At 48.9% G+C, this 27,421-nt stretch overlaps 1 protein-coding gene across 1 annotated transcript; it reads left to right on the top strand.

Moving 5' to 3' along the window:
* Nucleotides 1-1,684: 1,684 nt before the first annotated feature.
* Nucleotides 1,685-25,889, top strand: OC90 (otoconin 90). The gene is made up of 14 exons (XM_043484461.1): nt 1,685-1,730; nt 3,512-3,577; nt 5,078-5,134; nt 7,507-7,681; nt 10,075-10,187; nt 12,320-12,448; nt 12,600-12,641; nt 14,434-14,484; nt 16,605-16,652; nt 17,418-17,471; nt 20,107-20,223; nt 20,808-20,979; nt 22,658-22,764; nt 25,401-25,889. Exons 1-14 carry the CDS (start codon nt 1,685-1,687, stop codon nt 25,673-25,675), a joined length of 1,452 nt encoding a protein of 483 aa, XP_043340396.1. The 3' UTR covers nt 25,676-25,889.
* The last annotated feature ends 1,532 nt before the right edge of the window (nt 25,890-27,421 follow it).

Below are 27,421 nucleotides of genomic sequence, written 5' to 3'. Positions count from 1 at the left end.
CAGTGAGTGACTACTGAAGTTCAACATTTACTGCTCAGATCACAGGCAGCTACAGCTGAAATGTGGCTGTTTCCTGAGCCCAACCATACTTTTTGCCATGAAGTATTTAAATGACTCAGAAGCCGAAGGGAAGAAAGATGGAGCCGCTGCAGGAAAAGCACCATTTGCTAAAGGGCAGTGGCACCGTGGCCGGATTTATCCTGTGATGTTGGTATGAAGCTTCAGAGTCAGCCTGCTGAAAAATATCCCATGATATCACTTATATGTGGAATCTTAAAAGGTTATATAAATGAACTTATTTACAAAGCCGAAACAGACCCACAGATATAGAGAACAAACTTGTGGTTACCAAAGGAGATTAGTGGGAGGAGATAAATTAGGAGTTTGGGATTAACAGACACACACTGCTATATATAAAATAGATAAACAACCTACTGTATAGCACAGGGAACCATACTCAGTATCTTATAATAGCCTATAATGGAAAAGAATCTGAAAAAAAATATATATGTATATATTATAAATCACTGAATCATTTTGCTGTACACCCAAAACTAAAATAATATTGTAAACTACCTATACTTCAACCTAAAAATGGATTAAAAATTAAAAAAAAAAAAAAGAATACTGCTCAGAATGCTGCTGGACCATAAAACATGGGTTCCTCAAACCTCAGTTTACAAAAGTCAAACTATAGTGCTTGTTCACTTGCTGCCTTCCCCCAAAGTCCATGAACCACTCACAGGTAAGGTGCGCTTTCTTCACTTTGCTTTCCTGCATCCTTGCTACGTGCCTGACACACAATTAATGACCGCCAATTTAGCGAATAAATAAATGAGAGCAGAACTATGTCCTCAGCAAGTGCACGGTGACATTTCCATTTTACAGATGGGTAAACTGAGCTTCAGAGAGGGAATGTGATCCCTTTACTGCCATACTGTTGCAGACCAGGGCTCTTCGCCTTCCCCTGTCAAGAGAAATTGAATAGAGGCTAAACAAGAAGTTCAGGCAAGGCTTTGTTGGGGGCTTTGTGGTAGCAGGGGAGAGCAAAAACAAACAACAGTTTCCCTTGCTTGCTGGCTCCCGCAGGGGTGAATGAGTTTGTTCCTTACATGGGGTGAGGGTAGACGTATGTCCAGGGGTCGGGCCAAAGGGGTGGCTTAGGTGGTTTGCCCACCCCTTTAGGTGGTGTGTGTGTGTGTGTGTGTGTGTGTGTGTGTGTGTGTAGTGGGCGTGCCCAGTACCCTGTTTTTGCTCCCGACACACTGTTTTTACTCCAGGCTCTTCAAAAGTGGCAGCTGGTATTTTTGGTCTCTTTGTGTCTTTTGGGTCCAGTATTTGCTCCAACTGAGCATGCACACAGTTATTTTTAGTTTCTTACGGTTTCTTTGTATTAATATTCTGTTGTTCGAGGAGAGGTGTGTCCAGGTGTGAGCATTGCAGCATTGCAGGAAAGAGTCCCAGGCCCCAGCCTGTCTCGTCACTGTTAGTTAAGCCGCTTGCAAGGCTGGGACAGAATCACTTTCGGGCCTCTCTCCTTTTCCTACGCTGCATTTTAGGACAAACGGCTCCTGTGGGGTCTAGTGTCCTGCTTTCTGAAAGCAAACTCACCGCGTCCCGCTGACTTCTCCCCCCAGGACGTTGCTCCAGTTGTTGCCAAAGTCCTTCCCTTTGGTCTGCCGCCATGATTGTGCTTCTCCTCCTAGGAATGCTGACGGCCCCACGTGGCGGTGAGTAATGGTATTTGACGGTACTTCTGGCTTCGTATATATTTACTAAGAACACTGGGGCTTCCCAGGTGGCGCTAGTGGTAAAGAATGCCCCTGCCAATGCAAGAGAGGCGAAAGAACTCGTGTTCGATCCCTGGATTGGAAATATCCCCTGGAGAAGGAAATGGCAACTCATTCCGGTATTCTGGTCTGGAAAATCCCATGGGCCGAGAAACCTGATGGGCTACAGTCCACGGGGTCGCAAAGGGTGGGACAGGACTGAGCAAACACACACACATGAACACTGGGCCATCTTGTCAAATTCCATTTGATTTACTTATGTGTACTTCTATCCCCTTGCCTTGCCTAGTGAGTGATAGAAATCAAACATTGATAAGCTTGAGGGTTAATCCATATCTTGAGTATGGACATGGGGGCTGGGTGTTGAGGTGGGCACCAAGTGAAGGGCAAGGGGGCCAGTGAGCGAGGGCCTCTCTGCCCAACAGTGCATCTCCCCCGCAGTTCACAGCCACCGTCCTTTGCTTTGCTGATTCCCTTGGAGCGTGATGGCCTCTTTGACCCGCAGTCGCTCCCTTGCCCCTTCAGACTAGATTGACTGGTTTGATCTCCTTGCAGTCCAAGGGACTCTCAAGAGTACATTCAAACCCTAATGTCATCTAAGTAAGCTCCTTGCTATGAAGAACCTAGACAGTGTATTAAAAAGCAGAGATATCACTTTGCCAACAAAGGTCCATATAGTTAAAGCTATGGTTTTTCCAGTAATCACATACAGATGTGAGAGTTGGACCATAAAGAAGGTTGAGCACTGAAGAATTGGTGCTTTTGAATTGTGGTGCTAGAGAAGACTCTTGAGAGTCCCTTGGACAGCAAGGAGATCAAACCTGTCAATTCTAAAGGAAATCAACCCTGAATATTCATTGGAAAGACTGATGCTGATGCTGAAGCTCCGGTACTTTGGCCACCTGATGCGAAGAGTGGACTCATTAGAAAAGACCTTGATGCTGGGAAAGATTGAAGGCAGGAGGAGAAGGGGACAACAGAGGATAAGATGGCTGGATAGCATCATCAACTCAATAGACATAAATCTGAGCAAACTCGGGAGATAGTGAAGGACAGAGGAGCCTGGTGTGCTGCAGTCCATGAGGTCACAAGGAATTGGACACAACTTAGTGACTGAACAACAACAGATGTCTTCCACCCTATCATCATCTTCTCCCCAAGCAACATTTATCAAAGTGCAGCTTCTAGACAAGCAACGTTCAAACCAGCTGGGAGGCTTGTTAAAAATATCTATTTCTGATCCTGACTCTGGAGTAAGACTGCTGGATCAGACCTGAGTGAGGGCATAAGGACCATAATTTTTTATGAGCTTGCATCCCAGGTGAGATTGATGCTGATAGTCTGGGGAAAACCCCTGTCCTCAATTACAAACTACTTGGGGTTTGGGGTCTTTTCTGTATCTGTTTTTATTTCCACCAATCCTTCATCTCAAGGAACTACAAGCAAAGATGCCATATAAGTTAAAATTGTATGCTTCATATGCAGCAACAGCTTCAAGATAAGTCTCAAAATCTCTCCACCCCAAACCAGAAGACTACTCCCTTAAGACCAACCAATATAAAACACTGGGCCACCCTGGTCACTCCAGCTACTAGAAAAATATGCGTTGAATTCAACTAACCTGCATCCTCATTGCTATCCTGGCTGCCACCTCCCAGCCCTACCCAGCATGTGGGCAGTGCCTGTGTTTGTACTAACCTTGTTCTTCTCCTCGTTTATAGGGGGCCACCCTCTTGACACCCCACACCTTCCAAATAAGCTGCCTCTGGGACTCTCAGAAAACATCAGTAAGGATCCTTTGCTCTTTTCTTAGGAGACCTAGCTGGGTAGCAAGCCGTCTAGGATATTGGCAGAGAGACTGATCCCTTCTGAATATACCCTAGAGTAGCTTAGTGCTATGGCATTTGATGGTACAGTGATTTGAGTAAGACTCCAAAGCGTCTCCCTCACAGTTTATTCTGGCGTCTGATCCACTATCGGGTTCTCCTTTGAGACAAAGCACTAAAAACTCTTATCGAAAGAGACGGGTCAGCTGGAAGGGGAAACCAGGAGAAGGAAGTAAATGGGCTAATCAATCAGGGTTACACTGTAATTGTATTGAAAGGCAGGACAAAAATGGTGATGCGTTGCAGGGCTCAGGTTATGAGAAAAGGGAATCTGTAATTGTTCCTTGGAGAAGGGAACGTTTTCCTGGTGCTGGATTGTAAAGAGTTCTCAGGTGGGTTTTTATATAGGCATTGCTGAAGAATAGAATACATAGTGAATTAGCTGGTGAGGTTTACCCTGAGCTAAGGGTTCGTTTCTGACCTTTCAGAGAGGTAAGTGTAGTCAACCAAATTATTTGTGCATGAGCCCATGCAAGCTAAGTGACCAGTCCCATCCAGACACATGTTCGTGGCCTCTCTCCAAATGGCACAACCCCCTTGGGATGTGCAATGCCCAGGAGGACGTCTTCTTCAGGTAGACGTTTAGACTCACAAGCCACCCTTGGTTTTTGGAAGGATCAAGGCCAGGAAGCACAGTGTGCTAGCAGGCCATGCCAGCCACTCTTCTTTAACAGGAGAAGCCCTGGCATCAATCTACACAGCAGTCCAGGAGCTCCTAAGTAATAGCGCAGATACAAGTGGCTCACCTGGAGCAGCCCCAGACCTGCTTTAACCTTGACGCTGCATTCTCTATAGACATCAATATACCTAGTAACCAGCTCATAAGTATAATTTCTAAAATGCCCAGAAGGGATGCTACCCAATTCCAAAAGTCGTCACATTGATGGAGACCCAAAATGATGACTTCCTGCTGAGTGTTTATAGTTCAGCCATAGTTTCTACCAGTCCAGACAGACCTCACCATCCAGGGGTCTTTTTCACCACTGAGCATTGTTGTGAAGGGCAGACTTGGAATTGGAAGTCTTTTCCGTCATTGGAAAAGACCCAGACGCTGGGAAAGATTGGAGGCAGGAGAAGGGGACAACAGAGGATGAGGTGGTTGGATGGCATCACTGACTCAATGGACATGAATTTGAGAAACTCCAGGAGATGGTGAAGGACAGGGAAGCCTGGCATGCTGCCGTCCATGGGGTCACAAAGAGTCAGACACAACTGAGCAATTGAACAACAACACAGTTCAATTTTTATCTTATCAGGCTTATGGTAACCTGTGTTACTAGAAAGTTAGCCCAAGGTCAAATCTATCCTTAGAGAAGTTTTACTCACTCTTACTGAAGGGGGTGGACAGTGAAAGAAAGGGGAGAACCCAGCTCTAATGTATTATCTCTTCCTCCCACTTAGGTATGACTTTCTTCAATGGGATGTTTAAAAATGTGGAAGGTGTGGCTGAAATTTTTGGTGAGTTAAATCTGAACTTGCTTTTATCCCCTGGCTGTTAGGGCATGGCGGGGCGGGGCGGGGGTGGAATCTAAGAAAATTAAGAGGACTCAGGGGTCTGCCCTCTGAGCTCCCATGGCCTCCCCTGCAAGCTCTGAACAATGTGATCAGACCCTGATGAGAATAGTGGTGCCTTTTATTGTAGGGTGAGTCACTGAGGGACCAGGTCGTTTCACTGTCCTTCCTTCATTCTTACTGAGCACAGCCTGGTCAGGAGGGGAATGGCATCCCTCTTTTCCAGGCAAAGGAGTTAAGGGAATCGCCCAAAGCCGCACAGCTAGAAGGGACAAGGTCTTCTCTGAGTCCAGATCTTGGTCCTCTTACACCGAAGTAGTTTTATGTTTCCTTCTTAACTAGTAAATATACATAAAGTTTGAGAAACATTCCATGGATCAGTTATATATCTATTACGTGACTACCAATTGCATGATGCTGTGGATGCTGTGATGACTTCTAGCCTTGACAACTAAAAGTACCCAAAACAAGATTATAATATGATGGACACAAGCAAGGTGGCTCTGCATTGCCTATTAGGCTATGCTAGGTTTAAAAGTGCACTTACAATATATAAATGACTAAGTGCAGGTCTTGAATGAATATGTATGTTTCCATAAACACACATACATAAACCCTAGATGGACTTTTCCCATCAACATAGAACCTTTTATCATGTTTCTGATTAGATTGTGTGGAAACAAAACATGAGTAGGGAAGTTTGAATGAGGTAGGAAGAAACTAGCGAACAGTCAAGGTGGATGTGATCCTCACAACTTTGGATCTCCTTAAAAGAAAGCTGAGGACCAAAGAATTGATGCTTTTGAACTGTGGTATTGGAGAAGACTCTTGGGAGTTCCTTGGACTGCAAGGAGATCCAACCAGACCATCCTAAAGGAAATCAGCCCTGAATATTCAGTGGAAGGACTGATGCTGGAGCTGAAACTCCAATACTTTGGCCACCTGATGCGAAAAACTGACTCATTAGAAAAGACCCTGAAGCTGGGAAAGATTGAAGGCAGGAGGAGAAGGGGATGACAATGGATGAGATGGTTGGATGGCATCACTGACTCGATGGACATGAGTTTGAGTAGGCTCCGGGAGTTGGTGATGGACAGGGAGGCCTGGCGTGCTGCAGTCCATGGGGTCGCAAAGAGTCAGACACAACTGAGTAACTGAACTGAACTGAAGCTCTTTTTGATCACCCTGTGCATTTAAATTGGTGCTATAGGATCATCTCATTAAGTATTTAATGATCCTCCAGGCAGAGAGGGTGAGCACGAGATGTAGAGTCATAAAGCTGGATGCTGTTTGCTTGCTAGTTGCATTTGCAAGAGCATTTTGTTTAGGGCAAGTCATCATCGCTTGTGGATAGCTCAGGCATGTCTCTGACCTTTGTTTTTTTACCTGTGAAAGGGATGTGACAGAATAGGATCTGTCTATCCGAATGAACAAGACATTTATGGGATCATTGACCATGAAAGCTTTTCATAGCATTACTCTCTATCAATTTTAACTATTGCACTATTTAAAGCATCTAACTGTTTTTGGCACATAACAGGTAACCCCAGATTATTAGTGTCTATACTCCTTTTTTCTCTCGGGCTGATTTATAGTTCTTTATTGCCAGGACTGTATCATTTGGGATGCATTCAGGAAACTAATAGAGACTTAAATAATGAAGACATTTAATGATCTCACATAAGCCATCTGAAGGCCCAAGGACTTGAGCTACTGTGATGCAGTAGCTCAACACAGGCATCTGAGACCCAGCAGGCTCATTTTATCTTGCCCCACCGCTCCCTTGGACATAGTTTTTCAGCTTTAGATATGGGGCCTCATGGTTGCAAAGTGGTTGCTGCAGTTCCAGCCCAGCATATCCTCACCACATTCAAGGAAGAAGAAAATTGTAGGTCAGAAAGGCCCTCTTCTATGTCTTTGTGTTTATTAGGAAAGGAAGATTTCTCCAAAGCTTCTAACAGATTACCCCTGAAGTTTCTTGGGTCATACCTGGTTTTCATGGTCAGCCCTAGACTAACCTTATCATAGAATCATGAGATTACCATGATGAGCTGAGAATAATTATTAAACATCCCTAGGGACTTTGGAAGGAGGCTCACCTTCCTTGAGAACTTTTCAGTTTTGTTGGTAAGGCAGAAGGAGGAATGGCTGTGGGGGGCAACCAACAGGGACCGCAGCTTGTAAACCTGCCTCCCTTCAATTATCTAGAAGTCCTGAGGATGCAGTTGGTGCTTAGTAGGTGAGGAGGTACTATCCCCCCGAGAAGGGGGCTCCCTCCTCAACTCTGGCTCCCGGTGCACCCGGCTCCCCTCCCCCAGACTGCCTGGGCTCCCACTTCACCTGGCTGCAGGCCGTCTTCACCAACTTCCCGGCGCTGCTCCAGTTCGTGAATGGTATGAGGTGCGTGGCTGGGCTCTGCCCCCGGGACTTCGAAGACTACGGCTGTGCCTGCAGGTTTGAGATGGAAGGGCTGCCTGTGGACCAGTCTGACAGGTGAGCAAGACCAAAGGTGAGCTCGTGGAGGCCCGGCTGAGCCTTGGGCAGAACACAGGTGCAGAAGGCTCCCTGGCCCGTGCTTCTGTGTGCAGGTGTATATGGGCATGTGCAATACAACTTAAAATCTTAGAAGCATTCATTATTAGCAGGGATACAGCAAATAGCTACTGGTAGCAGGAGGGTCCGTTAGGACAATGTGGTGGTATCTGTTAGAGTTTGGGGGCTTCCCTGATGGCTCAGCGGTGAAGAATCTGCCGGCAGTGCAGGAGACTCAGGAGGCTTGGGTTTGATCCCTGGGTTGGGAAGATGCCCTGGAGCAGGAAATGGTAACTCACTCCAGTATTCTTGCTTGAAAACCCCAAGGACAGAGGAGCCTTGTGGGCTACAGTCTGTGGGGTCACAAAGAGTCGGACACGACTGAGTGACTGAGGCTGCACGCACGTTAGAGTTTTAAGCAGATCACCTATAACCCAGTAATTCCCATTCTCTGTTCCTTAGGGACCTGACCTTGGGCAAGTTATTTTACTTCTTTGTGTTCCAGTTTGTTTATCTATTAAATGGAGGTAATAAAAACACCTACCTCACAGAGTTATTATTGAGGATGACACGACCAAATACAAGTTAATGTGATGGAATTCCGCCTGGCTTATTCTTTTCAAGGGTGTTAGTGATTGACAAGAACAGTAACAGCATTAGTAGTGCTGTATCAGGAGTGAGGATGGTGGCAGTAATAGTTAACAATATCAGCAGGAACGCTTGTCACAGTAGCGACAGCAGTGTTAATAGTAATGGCAGTGAGAGCAACAGGAGCAGTGCTGGTAAACCCGTGATGGGGCTGGTGTTGGTGGTAGTAACAATGGTAGTAGGACAGTTGCTATAGTGACTGTAGTAATAATCATAGTAGTAGCAATAGCTGCAGTACTAGTAAAACCGCAATTAGGGTTTAGGGATTGGGTCAGTAATAGTAGTAGTAATAGTAGTAGTAGTAGTAGTAGTAGTAGTAATAGTAGTAGTAATAGTAGTAGTAGTAGTAGTAGTAGTAGTAGTAATAGTAGTAGTAGTAGTAGTAGTAGTAAAAGTAGTAAGAGAAGTAGTAGTAGAAGTGCTACCAGTAGTAGTTACGTTACAGCAGTAACTGGAGCCACAGTAACTGCAGCGGTGTGGAAGTAGGAAACAGAACCCATGTCTCACCTTTACTCTGGGACCATGTCCACACCTCACTGGTGTTAGGCATGCATGCTAAGTCACTTCAGTCGTGTCCGACTCTTTGTGACCCTTTGGACCGCAACCTGCCAGGCTTCTCTGTCCATGGGGTTCTCCAGGCAAAAATACTGGCTTGGGTTGCCATGCCCTCCTCTAAGGGATCGTCTCAACCCAGGGATCAAACACATGTCTCTGATGTCTCCTCCACTAGCAGGTGGGTCCTTTACCACTGGTGCCCCCTGGGAAGCCCCACTGGTACTACATTTGTGCCCAAACCCAGTGTGATGGAGTGTGTGCCTCCATCCACACAGACTCCCAGAAGATAAGGAAGGATTCCCATTTGGTATAAGTTGTTTCTGGACCAGAGGGTAATCTTTCATCCCTGGGACCATAAGCCAGCTCACTGACATTCAGAAAGGGAGAAACTGATTCCATTCGGGGCATGGTGCCAGCGCCATTTCTGGGAACCTGTTTTTCTCTCAGGTCCTCTCCTGCCACTTCTTTTAGTTATTAAAATACTGAGCAGACCTAGAAGTCAAAAAAATAAAGCAGCAATTCATCACTGTGTGAATGATCAAAGTGTTGATGGCCGAAACTGGCAGAATGGTGTGTCACACCCAATTTCAATGACTTTACACAGTGCAATTGATGGAGGTGGGAATTTCCAGACTTCTGGGAGACAGATTATTTCCACATTGAACTTGCTTGCCAGATCCCAAAAATAATTGCTATAGTTTATTGAGTGTTTACGCATGGCAGGGTCTGTATTGACATTCTATTGACCTTACCAGACCTTTATGAGTTAGGTAGTGTCAGAAACGGCAGCTTGCCCGAGGCCATCAGCTGCCTGTATTTTTCCTTCTTTACAGTGGGCGCCACTGTCCTCCTGCCTGCACTGCAAGAACCACCTGACTTAGTTGTTTGGTGTCAGCCTCTCTCTGTGATCAGCCTTGACCTTGGCAAGTTACAGAGCTCCGTGTATCTAAGTTTTCACATATGTAAATGCTGATAGCAATAATAGCACCTGCTGCATAGGTAACACAATTCAAATTCAAACGTGATGTGTGTGTGCACGCACTAAGGACTGAAACAGGTCACTGCCAGGAACCATCCGGAGACACTGAATGATGGCGTGCTGCCCGCCCGCGTTCTAACCCACACTCTCCTTCCGACCCTTCCTGCCGCAGCTGCTGCTTCCAGCATCGCAGGTGCTACGAGGAGGCCGCTGAGATGGACTGTCTGCAAGACCCTGCCAAACTTAGCACAGATGTCAACTGCGTCAGCAAGAGTATCTCCTGTGGTGAGCATCTCCAGGTGTCCCAGGAGACTGGGCTGAGAAATGACAGTTCAGAGACTCCAGGCCCGGGCTCCCAGGGCCCACGAGCATCATTGTCGCCATTGCCAGCATCGCTGTGGGTACTTACAGCCCCGCCAGATCTAGGGCAGCTGCACCTTGCCTGGAGTAGAGGCACATTGCATGCTTTCTGAATTGAAACCACAGTTGCTCAGCAGATTATTTGATTTACAACTCTATGCTTGTACCAACCCTGGAAGCTTGGGAAGGGCAAATAGTTTGCTACTTATGCATTGTGTGATTTCGGGGAGGGAGTACCCTGACCTACTTAACTCAGATCCTCAAAATGGGGAGGACAGAACCTGCTTCATAGATTTGTTATAAAAATTAAGTAATGCTTAAATGTAGAATGGTGTTACATTTAAAATTTTTAAGCAGCGTTAAATGTCAACCAATATGGAGACTGGCATCTGTTGAGAACACAGTGATGGTGGAAGTGGAGGCGATGCCATGATGGATGAATAAGGCTGGGGTGCTTGTTTATAAGAATCAGATACTTGTATGTTCAAATCTCAGCTCTCCACCTTACCTGCTGTGTGACTCCAGGAATTTTATTTCATGTCTCTGAACAATCCTGGTAGAAGAAGTAAAATAGGCCAAAGCAGAGAAGGAAGAGGACCATGGCAAGATGGGGTACTGTATTAGAGCCAGGCTTTTTGAGTGCCTGTTACATGTTGTGGCTAGTATACGCAGCAACTCTGGTCGTCCTAACAACTCTATTAGCCAAGGGTCGTCATCCCCAGTGTTCAGACAAGGAGAGAAAGGCTCAGAGAAATTAAATAATAACTCTCCCAAAGTCACATAGCTGCCAAGTGGCAAAGCCAGAGTTTGAACCCAGGTTTGACTGGCCCCTCAATCCAGGTAATGTCAACTGGCAGGCGTTTGGAGCATCAGGAAGGGTGTAAATCATTGGTGAGGAGCGCAGTGGGCCAGGGAAACGTGGCTCATTTGTTCGCTCACTCAGCACTTACACGCTGCGCACCTGCACCGGTGCATGGTGATCACCTGCATGCTGACGGTACCTGGCCTTCTGGAATCTCCTCTGGGCTGTCAGACACTGAAAATGTCAGAAAGAAATCGTATGGTATGTTAGGTAGTGCTAAGATCTGGGAAGGAGAATAACCTCAGAGGAAACGCATAGAGAGGCCTGGGGAAGGAGATCCCATTTAAATACGAAGGTCAACTGAAACCTCCTTGGGAAGACCGAGAGGAGGAGGAAGCCACAGGTGGCTTCTCAGGAGAAGAGCAGTTGGAAGAAGTGGCCCATGGTGGATGCAGGGCTCCAGGTGCCTGGTGTGTTTCAGAAATAAGGGGGACAGTAGGTCAGAAGTGGGGTGACGAGGAGGAGTGAAAGGAGGTGAGGTCTGAGAAGGAACAGGAGGTAGTGGTTTTTACTTTGAGTGAAGACGTTGATGGAGGATTCTGAACACACACACAAAAAGGCGTGGTTTGACCTGAGTCTTAAAGGACTGTTCTGGCCCCACAGTGGTGAGAAGAGGCTGGGCAACAGGGGAGGAGGCGGGGGGTCTAGCGAGGCCTCTGATGTAAGCCAGGCAGGATGGTGGGGGATGGAGAGAAGGTGGGGTGCATTGCTGCTGTTGTTTAGCTTCTCAGTTGCATCTGACTCTTTCCAACCCGTGGACTGTAACCCACCAGGCCACCAGGCTCTTCTGTCCATGGGATTCCTCAGGCAAGAATAGTGGAGTGGGTTGCCATTCCCTTCTCCAGTGGATCTTCCCCACCCAGGAATCAAACCTGCATCTCTTACATTGGCAGGAGGATTCTTTACCACTGAGCCGCCAGGAAAGCCCAGGGCTGCATGATCAGATTCATATAGGTTGAAAGCAGAGCCGGTAGGGTGGCCTGGTGGATGGGGTGTGAGTGTGGGAGAAAAATGCCTTTGGCTCCCAGGCTGGACCACACAGCGGAAGGGATGGAGCCGGCATGGATGAGATGAAGAGAACCACAAGAGAAGCAGGGCTTTGGGGGCAAGTCAGGAGTCAGTCTGCGCATTTGCATCACCCCTTGGGATTCCCAGTGAGCTCTTCCGACCTGCCCTGTCCTTGCTCTGTGTATAGCGTCCGGGGACCCCTGTGAGCACCTGCTGTGCACCTGCGATAAGGCTGCCATAGAGTGCTTGGCTCAGTCCAGCATCAACTCTTCCCTGAACCTTCTGGACACGTCCTTCTGTCTGGTTCAGCCCCCAGGTAGGAAGCCCCAGGCCCGGCGTCATCACTGGGGATGGTGATCTGGGGTGGGAGCTGGTCAGAGACCATCATCGCTGTGTTTCTTCAGATGCCCCAGACCAGCGCCTTCTGACATCACCAAACCCACTCCTCTAATGTGCTTTCTTTTCAGAGACAGCCAGCAAGGAGGAGCTGCTGACAGTGCTGCCCAGAGGTAAGGCCTCTTCGGGAAGCCACTCTTGCTTGGACTGTTATGCCCGATGTCCGAATCCCCGAGCGGGAAGAGAGAAGGCTTCCAAGACAATGCAACTCGCAAAAAGGGAAGTTTATTACTGACTCGAGCCAGGGCTTCTGCCGCATCCAATGCAGTGGTGCGGGTCAGAGAGCCCCGAGCCCAAGCTGTTACACAAATTTATAGGGTGAGCACATGCCATTGGTAGTTGGTTTAAGCGGATTGGTTACAAGTTTGCAAAGCAATTTCATTGGTCAAAACTTTCGCGCGCACGGGACTTTCCCGGGGGTTTCCGCCCCATTCTAATTTCCTAATTGGCAAACAGCGGTCAGTGTTAAGCGAATGCTGATTGGTTGTATCCAGGTGGCCTGATAATCTTACCACCCAGAAGTAGGAAGGCCTACTCCTAATCTAAGCTGCCTGCCATGGCGTTACTTCTGCTCGCCTCACATGGACCACAGGGCCTTGGTTACAGATGGGAGTGGATGGATCAGGGTTAGGTTGGGGAGCTGGAGTGACCCGTGGCACTGAAGGCATGTCCACCTCCTCCAGCCAGAGGCGCCACTGAAGTGTGAAGTGAAGTTGCTCAGTCGAGTCCGACTCTTTGCAACTCCATGGACTGTAGCCCACCAGGCTTCTCTGTCCATGGGATTTTCCAGGCAAGAGTACTGGAGTGGGTTGCCATTTCCTTCTCCAAGAGACACCGTTACTTCTGATAGATTCAGTCCATATCCAACATCAAATGGCCCTTGCTAGGTAGACAGGTGTGAATTTAATCCAGTTAGGATGAAGACCCCAGGTTCTTCATCTCTGTCTATAGCTGTGAGCAGGACACGGTTCAGCGCTCAGATAGGGCAAGGCCCTTCCAGCTGGGTGATCTCCTGGTGGCTGAGGCCTCCTGGGGACAGACTGGCTGCCTCCCTCCTCTGACCCCCAGAGCCTGCAGCCCAAGGAGCCACCTGGCCCAGGTGGGGACTCCCTGAAGAGGAGGCTATTTTCTTTATGTCACTTTTCAGGACAGGGTGGGCTCTTCATAACTGTCTACTGAACCAAGCAAGGGAGGTTCTAACTCTAACACATGTGTCTTATGAAAAAAAAAAAGTGAGAGTTAAATTTATGCACGTCATTCCTTGTCCACCAAATCCCCCCGCCCCCCATCTCAGTCCCAACCTCGTGGGTGCCTGAGGATGGGAAGTTCAAGGTGCGCCTTGGCCAAGCATCCTTCTTTTCCTGGGGCTGCAGTCTCTTTGCAGAACTAGTCCTGGCGTGTTTGCTAAAGAGGAAGCTGGTGTGACTGTGTGTGCCGTGGATGTGGGTGTGCCCGTGCCTATATGTGTGTGGATTTGTGTATGAGCATGTGCAGGTGTGCTTGTGTGGACGTGTGTGGGGGGATTGTGTGTGCATGTGGTACCTCTACCGACCTTCTGAGTCCAGCGCCCTTTTCTGTCTGCCCTCCCGTGTGAACAGCAGTCTTCTCAGGTGGGAACCACCGCCCACGGCCACAAGCCTTCAGGGTCTGCAACCCTTTGGTTGCAACAGCCGTGTCTGACGGTGTCACTTTCCCCACGAGAACCAGCACTGACTGGAGCGCCTCCTGAGCGGGGGCCCTGCTGGGCACTCCCATGTCCTGGGGTGGGGTGTGAGAGGCGGGACGAGCAGCCCCGCTAGGAACCTCTTTACCAGCCCCCTCGCTCCTCCCTTGCACAGCCTGGCCTTGGGGACCCTTGGTACCTGCTTTCATCACACGTTGTTCCCGGGGTCTCTCTTTCTGCAGTGGTTCCTGTGGAGCCCACGGATTCCAGCCTGATGGCCATTTCGGGAGAAGGTGAGCACAGGGGACAGATGGGGAACCCAAATACCCGTGTTTTGATGGTGCCATCTGCCTACTTACTGACATTGGCTACCTAAAACTCCCCCCTGCCTGGGCTTGCAGTGGAACCGCCTCCAGAACATTCCAGAGTCCCTCCTACTTCCTTTGGACCCACAGATCTCTTTTCTACTTGCTCAGCTTTCTCCCACAACTCCTAGCCCCTCTCAAGAGAATTACCACTTAAAACCCAGGACCCACACCCTCGACCATCTGACCTTGAACTTCAGATGAACAACAAATGCTGTATTCGTATAAATGTGTCCCAGAATTTGCATGAGCCCTACTTCTACTAAAAAGGTATTTATCGTTCATGGGAAACCCAAATATAACTGGGCTTCCTGGCTTTTTATTTGCTAAATCTGGCAACTCCTCACCACAGGGAGACCCCACCGCACACCCGCTGCCTACAGGTTTGTGTCTTGTTCTCTTTTGCTGCTGCTGCTCCTGCAAGGTTAGAAGCAGAGGCTCATGGGCTCATCCCGTGGCCATCCTCCATGTCCAAGGTCATGTCATCCCCAACAGCTCCCAGATAGCCTGTGCCTTGGAGTCCTGGTCCTGAGAAAAGAGGAAAGGGCCCCAATACCAAACCAAAGCTCCACCATATGCCCTGCCCCCAAGCAGCCGCCAAGTCCAGCGTGACTGGCAGCAGCCACATCCCTTCTAAATTGAGGATAATGGGACTTCCTCAGCTGCCCAGTGTTTAAGACTCCAAGGTCCCAGTGCATAGGTTTAATCCTTGGCTGAGGAACTAAGGTCTTGCATTACTGCACAGCATGGCCAAAAGCAGACCAAAAAAAGAATAAATAAAAAAATTGAGCATAAGCTATGGGTTTCCTGGCCCTACCAGACACTCACAGAATAACCCCCAATTCATACATTTTCCAATTTGTTCAACCAGAATCCTTATTTCCCTTGTGGCATGACCCTGGGAAAGACTCAAAGTAATAAGGTTCATCAAGGAGTCTGGAGTCTAAGTTGAGGAAGAGAGAGGATGCACTTACATCTTTGCACCCCAACACACACTCAACACCCTCACACCCATGACCTCAGCAGTGCCCACAAATGCCCTCTGAAGAGGAAGCCTGAATGTGGGCTCAAAAATCAGTCACATGAGTGCCGATGGGACAGTTTGTGAAGGTTTGTAACTGTTCTCACCATTATGGGGTGAAATTATGTTTTGTTGTCAGGCAGATTTGGGATTGATTCCTGACTTTCCTATTTTTCAGCTGTGTGACTTGGGAAGCATGGTTTAACCTCTCTAAGTTTCACTTTGCACAGGAATCAGGTTTTTTTTTTCCGGTTAAGAGCCAGATAGTAAATATTTTAGACTTGGGGGCAAGAAGATATTTTTCACAACTACTCAACTGTACCGTTGCTGCAGGAAAGCAGCCATAGACAGTCTGTAACTAGATGGGTGTGGTTGTGGTGCCAATAAAACTTTATTGACAAAAATGAGCTGAGGGCCAGGTCATAGTTTACCAATCCCTGGAAAGGGATGACTATTCCTATTCTTAGGGGAGACAGAAGAATTAAATGAGACAGAGCATGGGAAGGTTCTGGGCCAGCATCTTATTACAAAGATTCTGATGTGGCTACAAAAAAAATGCACACAATGTCAAACCAGAAGCAGGATACTGGGCGTCTGAAACTATGTAATCTTATTTAATGCTCATAAAATTCTATGAAATAATTACTATAATCTCCATATTCAGATTGTATATTGAGATGGAGAGAGAAGCTGTCGAAACCCAGAGTTGGTGGAAGGGTTGAGATTTGAAGCTGCCACTTCCTCCATCCTTGCTTTTAGACCTACATTTCCTCTTAAGCTGACTTCCGACAAAGCCATTCCAACCAGAGAAAATAATGGCTATTTCTCCCAGGGTGTCATTTGCTGGTCTCTTTGTCTAAACACAAGACTGGCCCTTAACTGGCCTCTTGTCCACTGAGTTGAGAAATAACGGAGCCACAACACCCAGACAGAGTCCCTGATCAGATTGCCATGGGTCTTCTCTTCTCTGCCCGGCTAAGGTGCTGAGCTGGGTTAGTAATTGAGATTTGATGATTTCTTTTCACAGTGGCATCTGAGACCAGAGCTGACCAACTGATCACGGTCTCCAGGACAAGTAAGCAGAGGGGACTTCAGAGGAGGGCACCCAGTAGAAAATGCCATCTCAGTATTTGTGCTGAGTTCTGGTGACCAACTTCCCAGGTGGCTAAGTGGTAAAGAACCCCTCTGCCAGTGCAGAAGACATGGCTTCTATCCCTGGATTGGGAAGCTCCCCTGGAGTAGGAACTGGCAATCCACTCCAGTATTCTTGCCTGGAAAATTCCATGGACAGAGGGGAGGCTGGTGGGCGATAGTCCATAGGGTCGCAAAGAGTCAGACACAACCAAGCACGCACACACACACACACACACACACACACACACACACTCACACACACTGGTGACCACTATTTGACAGGGTCTGGAGTGAATGTTATTATGCCTGTTCTGCAGATTATATAGGAAACCAAGACATTAAAATCTCTAAGTCATTCTAGCTGTGACTTCTGGACTGGTTTCTAACCCCAGATGTCAGGATGTAAGATTCATCTTCTTTCTGTTATACAGTTGTGATTTCACAGAGAACAAACTCTTATCTAAAAGTAGATGGGCTAAGATGTCATCAAGAGAATTAACCTATTTACTTTGTTCGTGGTGATCAACAACCATGGCTCTATTTTTTAAAAATATTTACTTATCTATTTATTTGTCCCTTGGGAAGTGACCAGGGGCAGAGCAGGAGCACATTGCCTCCTGTGCCCAGGGGATGGGAGCTGCCTCTGGAGACTAAGATGGGACAGACTGGAGTTAATGCTCACTCCCTATCTCTCCTTTGGGGACAGAACCAGGTGGAGACCAGGAAGGCATGGAAGACTCTAGGACCACACCTTCTCCAGGTAGGCATGCTCAGCTTCTCCCGCCTTTGTGTATGATGTTGTCCCCTGTGCATTTATCAACTGTGCTCCCCAAAATGAGAGAAATTGAAGCCAATTTACTTTTAAATCCCCTCCTCTACAAAAACTGCCCCCCTTTACAAAAAAATAGACAAAATGAAATCAAAAGATCCATTAATAGGAAGATACAGAAATCTACCTGCTAAAAAGATGCATTTAGAAAAAAAAATACAGAAAACTATACTTAGTTGTCTATTTCATTCCACATTATAAAAATAGCTACTTTTAATATTTGAAGATGATTTCTTCCCGTCTCTACCCAACCCACAGTAAGCACATCTGTAACATAAATAAAATTAATTTGAGATCACTTGGCAGCCATGGTTTCACAGTCTGAGTTGTATCACTTCATACAATGAGATGATATTCGCCTGACATGAAATATTTTTCTGTAACATGGTTTTTATAAGCTGTACAACAGTTCCTTGTATGGAATCCTATAACTTGTTTAACCAATTATTTCTAACATGTGTTATTATAAATAATAGATATGCACTCTCTCTATGCCTATGCACTTATGATTAATTTGTCAGGATAGGTGCCTAGAAGTTGAATTGCTGTAAAATGGTGTAATCATTTCAGGGCTCTCAATATGTTGCCATATTGCCCTGGAGAAAAACTGAATTTTCACTCACAGGCACATCCCAGTGGCCAACAGTGGATACTATTTAAAAACAAAGAGAACGAGAAACCTCTAGTTTTTAATAGAAGAAAAATGGTAGCTCATTATTTTCCATTGTTCCCTGTGATTAAGATGAGAAGTGGTATTTTTTTATACCTGAGTTGGGTTGGACTCTCTCACTCTGGGACTGCTTGTCCAGGCATGGACTTCAGCAAAATCTGAGCTCAACTCCGATTTGTGCGGAGGTGACGGGCATTTTAAAGGCAGATGAGGGAGGCGTGAGGGGAAACCCTTAGGAGCTCCTGCAGAGCCAGAAAAGTGGAAAATCCCAAAGAGAGGGTAGGGGCTGTTTTCTGAGACCTGTTTGGCAAGGTGGGTGTGGATGCAAAGCAGTGAATTCTCTTGACTGCCTTGAGCTTTCTCGGACAGGACCTTAAGGAAGACCAGAGCTGGGATATCCCAGGGACAAGGCTTTCCTTCAGTGTTAGAAACCAGGCTAGGGTTTGTTTGGGCTTCCCTGGTGGCTCAGATGGTAAAGAATCTGCCTGCAATGCAGGAAACTGGGGTTCGATCCCTGGGTCGGGAAGATTCCCCAGAGAAGGGAATGGCTACCCACTCTAGTATTCTTTTCCTGCAGAATCCCATGGACAGAGGAGCCTGGTGGGCTACAGTCCATGGGGTCACAAAGAGTCGGACATGACTGAGTGACTAACACTAGAATTTGCTTACGTCTCTTAGTGTGGGGAGCGTGGAGAGCTTGCAGTGCTCACGGGCTAAGGTCAAGGGTGGGCGCAGAGGGGCCTGACTGATGGTCAAGGAGAGTCTTTGTTTCCAGCTCTCTGGAGTGTGGTAGAAAGTCAGCATTTAATGGGTTTCCACTTGCGGGGCTGGAGAACTGAACAGGATGCTAACTTTAGGAGGCTGAGGTTACGACAAGGTTCCTGAAGGGCTGCTTCTAACCCATCAGGACCAGAGTGTTGAGCAAGCAGAGACAGGAGCCCAGATGTATGAAGAAAACCAATATGGCATGTCTGGGGAAGGACTGCAAGTTAGAGGTCCGGGCCGTACCCTGAGCTCTGGGAACTGAGCCTGGGCCAGTGGACGAGTGGGGCAGAGCCTCCTGATGCTCCCTGGTCTGGACCAGACTGGGCTGGAGATCTGGCCTGGGGCTGGAGACCCTCCTGCCTGCAGCCAAGGGGGCAGGTGGGACTGATACACAGAAATGAAGGGAGGTCCAGGAGGGCAGGACCACATCGCTGGCAGCCTCGCCCGCAGTGGAAGGGCCTTTGCACTTAATTCTGAGCACAAAGAGAGGCTAATGCGGTTTTGAAGCGTTCGGGGAAGAGTCTGGCTTGCCTGTGTGATTTTGTACTGAGAACCAGCTTAATGTCTCCATCATTCTTTTTCCTCTTCACTTGTGAGCACCTTGGTGGGCCTTTACCTGGCAGGCGCTTGACATTAAACGTGACACCAACATAGGCTTGTGAAGTTGTGCTGTTTCTCGCCCCCAAGACGTCATCCACAGGTTCTAGCTTGGGCCCCATCAGTTTTAGCGTCATCATGGAAAATCTGGAAATTCTCACGCAGCAGCCGAGGATCCCTGAGGCTCTGCCCTGGCTGTCTGCAGACCCAGTGTGAGGACACTCTCCTGATGCTTTGTCTGAACTTGGCCTTGAGCACATGTCCATCTGCAAGTCTCTGAACCATAGCCAATTAACAATGTTATATAGTTTCAGGCTAACAGGGAAGGGACTTAGCCGTACATATACACTTATTCATTCTCCCCCCAACCCCTTCCCAGACAGGCTGCCACATAACATTAAGCAGAGTTCCAGGTGCTATTTAATAGGTTTTTGTTGGTTATTCATTTTAAATATGTGTACATGGCCTTCCCAAAGTCCTTAACTTCCCTCGAACCACTTTTTGAATAAGGGCCATAACGGCGTGTGTTTTCAGGGTCTGCAGAAATTGTTGCCACAGCGAAAGGTGTAACCGTCGTCCCCGCTGGCATTAAATCTTTGGGGATGACGGTATCATCCACCAAAAGCGGTCCCGAGGAGACATCTGGAAAAGGTGAGCAGGAGCAGACAGAGAGGGGTCTGTTTTCTCCCAGTCTTAAGATCCTCTTATGAGTGGGGTGGTTCATCAAGCCCCTTAGGTCTCCGTAAGGCACTGCGACCATCCCACTCGGTGCCACTAGAGGGCGCCATCTCTCCCGCTGCTTGAGCGGCTTTAGTCATCAGCGCTGGAGGCTGAACCGGGGAAGGAACCGCTGACGGAGGGCTCTTGTCGCTTTTAACTGGCTCAGAAAGAAAGAGCTCGGCATCGTCCGCACCGTGGTTTGCTGGAAGGAATGAACTTGGGTTTTGATGGTCCTCCTCCTTGGCTCTCCTTCCTCGGGCGCCTTAACAAAGGCCCCGCACCTGCAAGGAGCCACAGCGGGCGGGACACACACAGGAGGACTGGGCTCATTCCTGGGCAGGACCCTGGCAAGGCGCTGCAGGCCTCTGGGCTTTGTGGTCCTTCCCCCTCTGAACTCGTGACGATGGGGTTTGCAAGGTGGGCTTTTGCTTGGCTAAGCCCAAGTTGCAGGGCGAGGAGGAAGGGAGGGGAGAAGGAGGGCAGAGAGAGACAGAAATGAGAGTCCTGTTTCTCAGCCTGTGACAGGCTCACCTTCCTGCATCCGGGAAGCGGGGACCACGCGCGGGTGAGGCCACAGCTTGGAGAGATGCTCTTCTGTCTGACATCCCGGTGCCCCGAGGACTTTGAATCCTATGGCTGTTACTGTGGGCAGGAAGGACAAGGCGAGCCGAGGGACGCCCTGGACAGGTACGTCGGTTATCGCTTCAGGCTCACAGCGTTGCATTACCGCACTCAGCGGGGCTTGTTGCCATGACAACCCCTCTGTCCTGACGAGCAGCAGAGGCTCCAAGACTGGCTTGCTGAGGTCGTTCAGCCATGAAGGGACAGAGCCAGGTTCAGAGCTTTTGATATGGGAGTCTAGAGTTCCAACACGAGTACTGCCCAGCTGCTCTAAAAGGGTTGATCTGCAAAGACACCTCAGAAAACCCCAAACATGCTTATTTAAACAATGAGTAAAGTGTAGAATTGGGTTTCCTAGGTGGCCAGTGGTAAAGAATCCACCTACCAATGCAAGAGATGTGGGTTCGATTCCTGGGTCAGGAAGATACCCTGGAGGAGATGGCAACCCACTCCAGTATTCTTGCCTGGAAAATTCCATGGACAGAGGAGCCTGGTGGGCTACAGCCCGTGGGGTCACAGAATCGGACACCACTGAGGGACTAAACAGCAACAACAGCAGCGTGTAGAATTGGGGTCTTCAGTTGATTTGCTCTGCAAGAGGACACGTTGAAAGGAGCTTCTTGACAGCTTCTAAGTTTAATTGTCAAATGTTGTACCTACTGCTCTTGGAAGAACTTCCACTGACCTCATGCATTCGTTAATTTATTCATTCATTAATATAGGCATTCAGCCTATGTTTGTTGTGCTTTTGCTCTGTGTCTGGCACTGTGCTAGGTGGTAGAGACATAAAAAGGACTAAACTTCAGCAAAGCAGATCATAACAAATTGCCTCTGGAGCTTGCAGAGTGAGAGATATGGACAATTCAACAAAACACCACCCACTGTAACACATGCGGTTAGGACACAGAGGAAACAATGGGGGGCTCAACCTGGAGATGAGTTAGAGGAAGATTCTGAGAGTAGAACTGGTCAAGTTTAAATATTGATTGCACCTGAAGACTCACCCATTTCACGGTTAGTTAGAGCTCCAGTGAAATGGTGTACACTGTCCACACCCTCTGATGGTGGAGTTGCCAAGGGAGGATTGACAATTATATCACAAGTTTCCTTGGGCTGGGGGGACACTGAAGGAGATTGTGAGGCTTTATAGGGCCAGATGGGTGAGTCTAAAAAGCAAGACCATGATTCATCCCCATCTATTTCCTGAGATCTTGCTCTTTGCTGGTCACTTCCTTAGATGCAGGTCTTTATGCTCAGGATAGTTACTCTCTTCTCTTTTAAGGCTGGGGACATAGAGGGTACCCTATGGATGTAGGATGAACTGTTCTGTTGTGTAAAAGGTTGGAGGGAGTGTGTCACTGCTAGCCCATGTGGTACTCTTGTATATACTAAAAGTGGTACCCTTTCCTCAAGACTCTTTCTGTTAGAAGACTCCTGTAGTAAATATGCAAGTCACCCATCTTTTCGGTCAACAGAATCATGATAAAAATACCAAAAACTTTTTTTACAATTACAAGATGCTTCCAGTGCGATGGACACTGCCTTAGATGTGGCATCCTGGTGCAGTCCACAACCCGAACAACCGTACATGGTGGCCCTTGGTGTGTATATCAGTCAGCCCTGTGTGCACTGGAAAGGAGGCACTGACTACTCTCACTACTATGGGGAGTGTGGGAGAACTACGCTTGGAGGGAGTTCTGGGGCAGCTGGGGCTCTGACAGGAAATGATTTTCCTTGCTGTTAGGTGCTGTCTGTCCCATCACTGCTGCCTGGAGCAGGTGAGAAAGCTGGGATGTCTGCTCGAGAGGCCTCCTCAGCCGCCGGTGCTGTGCGTGGACGGTACCCCCAAGTGTAAGTGCTGAGGGCCAGCACAGTGGGCTGTTCTTTCATCCAGGTCGGCATGAGGACCACAGCTTATCTGACAGATGCTTTCACAAGCACTTGTTCACCTCTAATGTGGTTTATTATGTACTCTGAGGCACATATTAGTACCCTTATTCCACTGAGGAGGGGACTCAAGTTCAAGAGGCCAAGTCAGCTGACCAAAGTCACAGAGCCCGTGAGAGCAGGTGGGGACTAACGCCACAACCCACACTTACTCAGTGCTTCGCACGTGCCCTTCTGAGTTCTGGAGTTCATCCTCACTCCAGTCTTCTGAGGTAGCCCCGCGGGCCTGCCCATTTTACAGATGAGGCAACTGAGGTCCGGGATCACACAGATTGGAAGAGGTGATAGAACTGGGGTTGGGACTGTGAAACCGTAATTCCTCGGACCCAGAACTGAGTCTTCACTGTGCAAGTGGGTCCCTTTTCCTACAAACAGAACCCCTTCCCAATGGAGTCTCCTGAAGAACCCCACAGAGAAGGGGAAGTGACTCCGGCCTCAGGGAGGGGTGGGCCTGCATCTCCACTCCTCCCAGTGGTGGAAGCCAGAGGCACCTCTGGGGCCATTCAGGGTCTGGGGTTGGGGGGGAGCCATTGGGAAATAGCCCGACCCCCGGGAGCCTCACTGTGCCGGGCTTGCTGTAGGACTGACTTCATCTACATCTGACCGCTACATCAGTGGGTGTAGTTCCCTTAGGCTTTGCAGCTTAAAAGGAAGCGGTCCCCATAGCATTTCTCGAGAGCCACGTGGGGCTGTGTGTCACCCTCACTTTTTATCTGGGGAAGCCTCGGGCTGAGTGCCCCTTCCTCCCTGGGCACCCAGCCTTTGAGGACCACGTGTGCCTCTTACCTCCCAGGAGCTCTGCGCTTTACGTGTCACTCAATCAGTTGAGTCAGTCATTCACTCACCTAACTATGTGCTTCTCCGAAAAACCGCCACCAGGAACAAGAAACACCGTGAACAGGCAGGGTCCCTGCCTTGAATCACTCACAGGCGGGAAGAGAGACAAGCAGGGGACTCTGTAGTCTTCCTGGTATCACTAGTAGGTAGTACAAGTGCCCAGGAGCGCGGGAAAGGGCTTTGAACCCGCGGAGCGCGGCAGCCGGGATGGGGGAATTTGGCAGGAGTAAGGAAGGGCAGGGAGGTTAACAGGTTCCCTGATAACACTGGGTGTGTGTTTTTAAAAAAGAAAGGGGAGGGGAGGAGAGACAAGTGGCATTCGGGAACTCCTGAGTCTGGGAACGACACGTGGTTCCGCATTTCAGGAGCAGGAAGTGGAGGTGATGGGACTGTGGTGGTGCAACGTGAGGTTGGGGAGACAGGTCAGGTCAGACACCTAAGGCTGAAGGCTGAGGGCTGCACGCTTTGTCCTGTGGGCGGTGAGGGGCAGGGGTGGGGTTAGAGCCGTGAGGGACGGGATGAGATGACCACTGTTCTCGGTGATGCCGTCATGCCTCGGGGTCCCACCTGCTCAGCTTAAGTTCATCCCTCTGGCCTCAGTGAGCCCGGGAGCGCTGTGGTGTCACTTGAAGTCCTTGGCGGCTTCAGAGAACCGGTTCCAACCCTCTGTGAGCTGTGAGCGCGGTCTCCTGGAGCGGACGCGAGGGCCGGGCTTAAGAGCCGAACGCCTTGGGGCCGCTCGCGGCGGTCCTCCGCGAGGGGCAGGGGCAGGGCCGTGGAGCGGCTCTGGGGAACCGGCCGCCGCCTCTGTCCTCTCTGCTCGCCTGTTTCTCCCCCTTCTGCTCCCTGCTGTGGAGATGCCATGGGCGAGTCTGGGCTGATGGGAACGCCGGTGTCGGAGATTTGGAGGGTCAGTGTGGTGGAAAAAGCCTGGTTGATCTGGTTGATGAGTACTTCATGGTAGTATGAGACAAAAAAGAAAATTAAACAGAACCAATACAGCCCCAACAGCCCCAGGAAGTCTTTGGGTGTCCCTGGTGGCTCGGACGGTAAAGAATCCACCTAAGTGCAGGAGATCTGGGTTCCAAACCTGGGTTGGGAAGATCCCCTGGAGAAGTGAATGGCAACCCACTCCAGTATTCTTGCCTGGAGAATCCCATGGACAGAGAAGCCTGGGTGGGCTACTGTCCCTGGGGTCGCAAAGAGTCGAACACGACCAAGCGACTAATATGTCTTTGAAAACCAAAGACAAGGATAACATTTGTAGAATCCTTGTCTATGTCTGAGCAACGTCAAACACATTCATTATTTCGGATCACGCAGATGCTCAGTGCTCCACCCTTACTGCAGGCAGCTGAAACAGTCAAGAAATAAAGTAGGGTCACTAGACTGAGCAAATAAAAATACAACTTGTAAAATATATACATAAATATATATTTCTGCTGTGATAGAAAGAAGCGCTGGGTGGGATTCGATGGGCGCCTACAGGAAAGACACCCCCTTTAAGCCGGGCGAGGAGCAGAGGGGTGGCCGAGTGGTTTCGTGATGGACAAGTATGAGTCAGCCAGGAGGAAGATACGAGTATTCCCAGCAGAGGAAGCGGGGCCTGCAGGACCAAGAGGTTCGAGACGGAGGGAGGAGGACCGGCGAAGGGGCGAGCATCCCGCGGCGTCTCAGGCTGCTCCTCTGTCCTTGCCCCTCAGGTGTGGGGCGGAACCTGTGTGCGAAGCTGCTCTGCGCCTGTGACCAGTCAGCGGCCGGGTGCATGGCCTCTGCCTTCTACAACCACAGCCTGCAGTCGGCAGGCAGACGCGAGTGCCGGGGCGACCGGCCGACCTGCGAGGGCGGCGGGCCCGCGGCTGCCGCCCCGGGCTCCAGCTCCGAGGAGGACAGCGAGGAGGCCCCGCCCCTCACCAGAAGGTTCCTGGGGAAGCCGCTGGGTCTCGCGGGGCCCAGGCCGCCGTACGGCCCCAGATAGACGCCCAGAGGACGTGCGCAGCACACCCCGTGTGGGCCCCTCCTGCCCCCGTAACCCCTCTGGGCCGGTCTCATCCTCCCCGTCCTCAGCGGAGGCTCACAGTGCGGGGAGACCCCGCACACACGCATCGTGACCTGTTTGTCAGTTCGCATGCCAGGGCGCCTTTGGAGAAGGCAGACAAGGGGTGGTTCGATGCTTCCTGGAGTGCACTGTGGACGCGCAATAAATATTCCAACCAACGTTTCTTTGTTTTAATCCTCGTGGCTGAGCCGTGTGTCATGGAGGGTTAGTTTCCCGACCGGGGACTGAAGCAGCCCCTGCAATGCAAGTGCATATTCTTAACCACTGGACTGCCAGGGAAGTTCCCTGTTTTTTGTTTTGAAGCAATGTTGTGGATACTGACAAATGAATAGATTGCAAGAGATGACAGAGGAATGGAGGGTGAGAGTATCTCCACTCCCTAATCACCAAAAGCTACTTTCCCTTCTATTAAAAAAAAAAAAAAAATATATATATATATATATATATATATATATATATATATCTATAAAGGAGTGTATTTAACCAATCTTATGAGATGACATGGGTCACCAGTAGCCCACCAAAGATGTATGCCAAGGGCTGACATGACAGCCCTTCTGGTATGTTGAGTGGCCACAGCCGCCACCATGAAGAAACATTGACAACTCTGTCTTGGGTCTGGCAATATTGATTTAAAAAAAATAGGGGATGATCCCAGTGACTGGAAGTTTGGGGGATATAAATGCCCTTTTGGACACAGATGAATGTAATAGGAATTACAATAAATTGAAACTATATCATGTATTCACCCACCCATGCCAGTTCCTGAGATCTTACCGTGTACCAGGCAATAGGCAATGCCTCCAGAATCCCCCTCAGTATTTGATAAGGACTCAGACTCTAAGTTCACATTGCATCCTTGGTTCTCAATTCCTGTAAATCGTGTGGCCTGCGGTGACATGGTGCATGGTCCCTGCCTGCTCCTCAGGTGGGAAAGCAGAACCTTTTGAGTTAGTTCATGCTTGTCAGCCTCTCACGGTGTGGACTATCCTGGAGTCAACAGGGTAGAACACCTTAGGAAATCAAAAGGTCGCAGTGCCAAGCCGACAGCTGATATCCTTTCCTGTCTTCCAGGGAGATCACCAGATGGGTGCCTGCCATCTCTGTGTTATAAGTCTGTATGCTGTATACAACCTCAGAGAGGTAGTCCAGAATAAAGGTGGTTAGTGTCCTGGTTCACAAGATATGCAGGAATGCAAGGCATATGGCCAGTTGTCTTAACAAGGGCCTCACCTAATACTCCCTTGAGAAAATTGAAGTTTTCCAGTGGGAAGGCCCTGATCTTCCTGCCACCAAAGCTACAGAATTATTGGTGGTCTTTGTCTTCCTTCTTGTTACGATGAAAAACAGGGTTCCTTATCCATATCAAAGGTCAATCCCTCCAACTCTCCTCTGCTCTGGGTTCAGTTACCCTATTGCCTTTTCCGGGGCTTGATTCCTACAAATAGTTCCTTTTTATTCCAGATCAGTTTATCCCTGAATAGTGAATAAGACCCTCTGCACAGCAAATGCAAGGATCATTCATGATAAACAGACTCAGTGACTACTCTGTGCCATGCTGGCGTGACATGATGAACTTCTTCTTAGTGATTCACTTACCCCTCGACAGATAACCTCTGAGGGGCAAAACTCTAAGAGCTGCATTTTACAAACTTCAAAGCTCAA

The sequence above is a fragment of the Cervus canadensis genome, chromosome 12, assembly GCF_019320065.1.
Source record: "Cervus canadensis isolate Bull #8, Minnesota chromosome 12, ASM1932006v1, whole genome shotgun sequence".
Taxonomy (NCBI): Eukaryota; Metazoa; Chordata; class Mammalia; order Artiodactyla; family Cervidae; genus Cervus; species Cervus canadensis.
The sequence above is the reverse complement of the archived record's forward strand: the minus strand, read 5'-3'. Positions and strand labels throughout refer to the sequence as shown.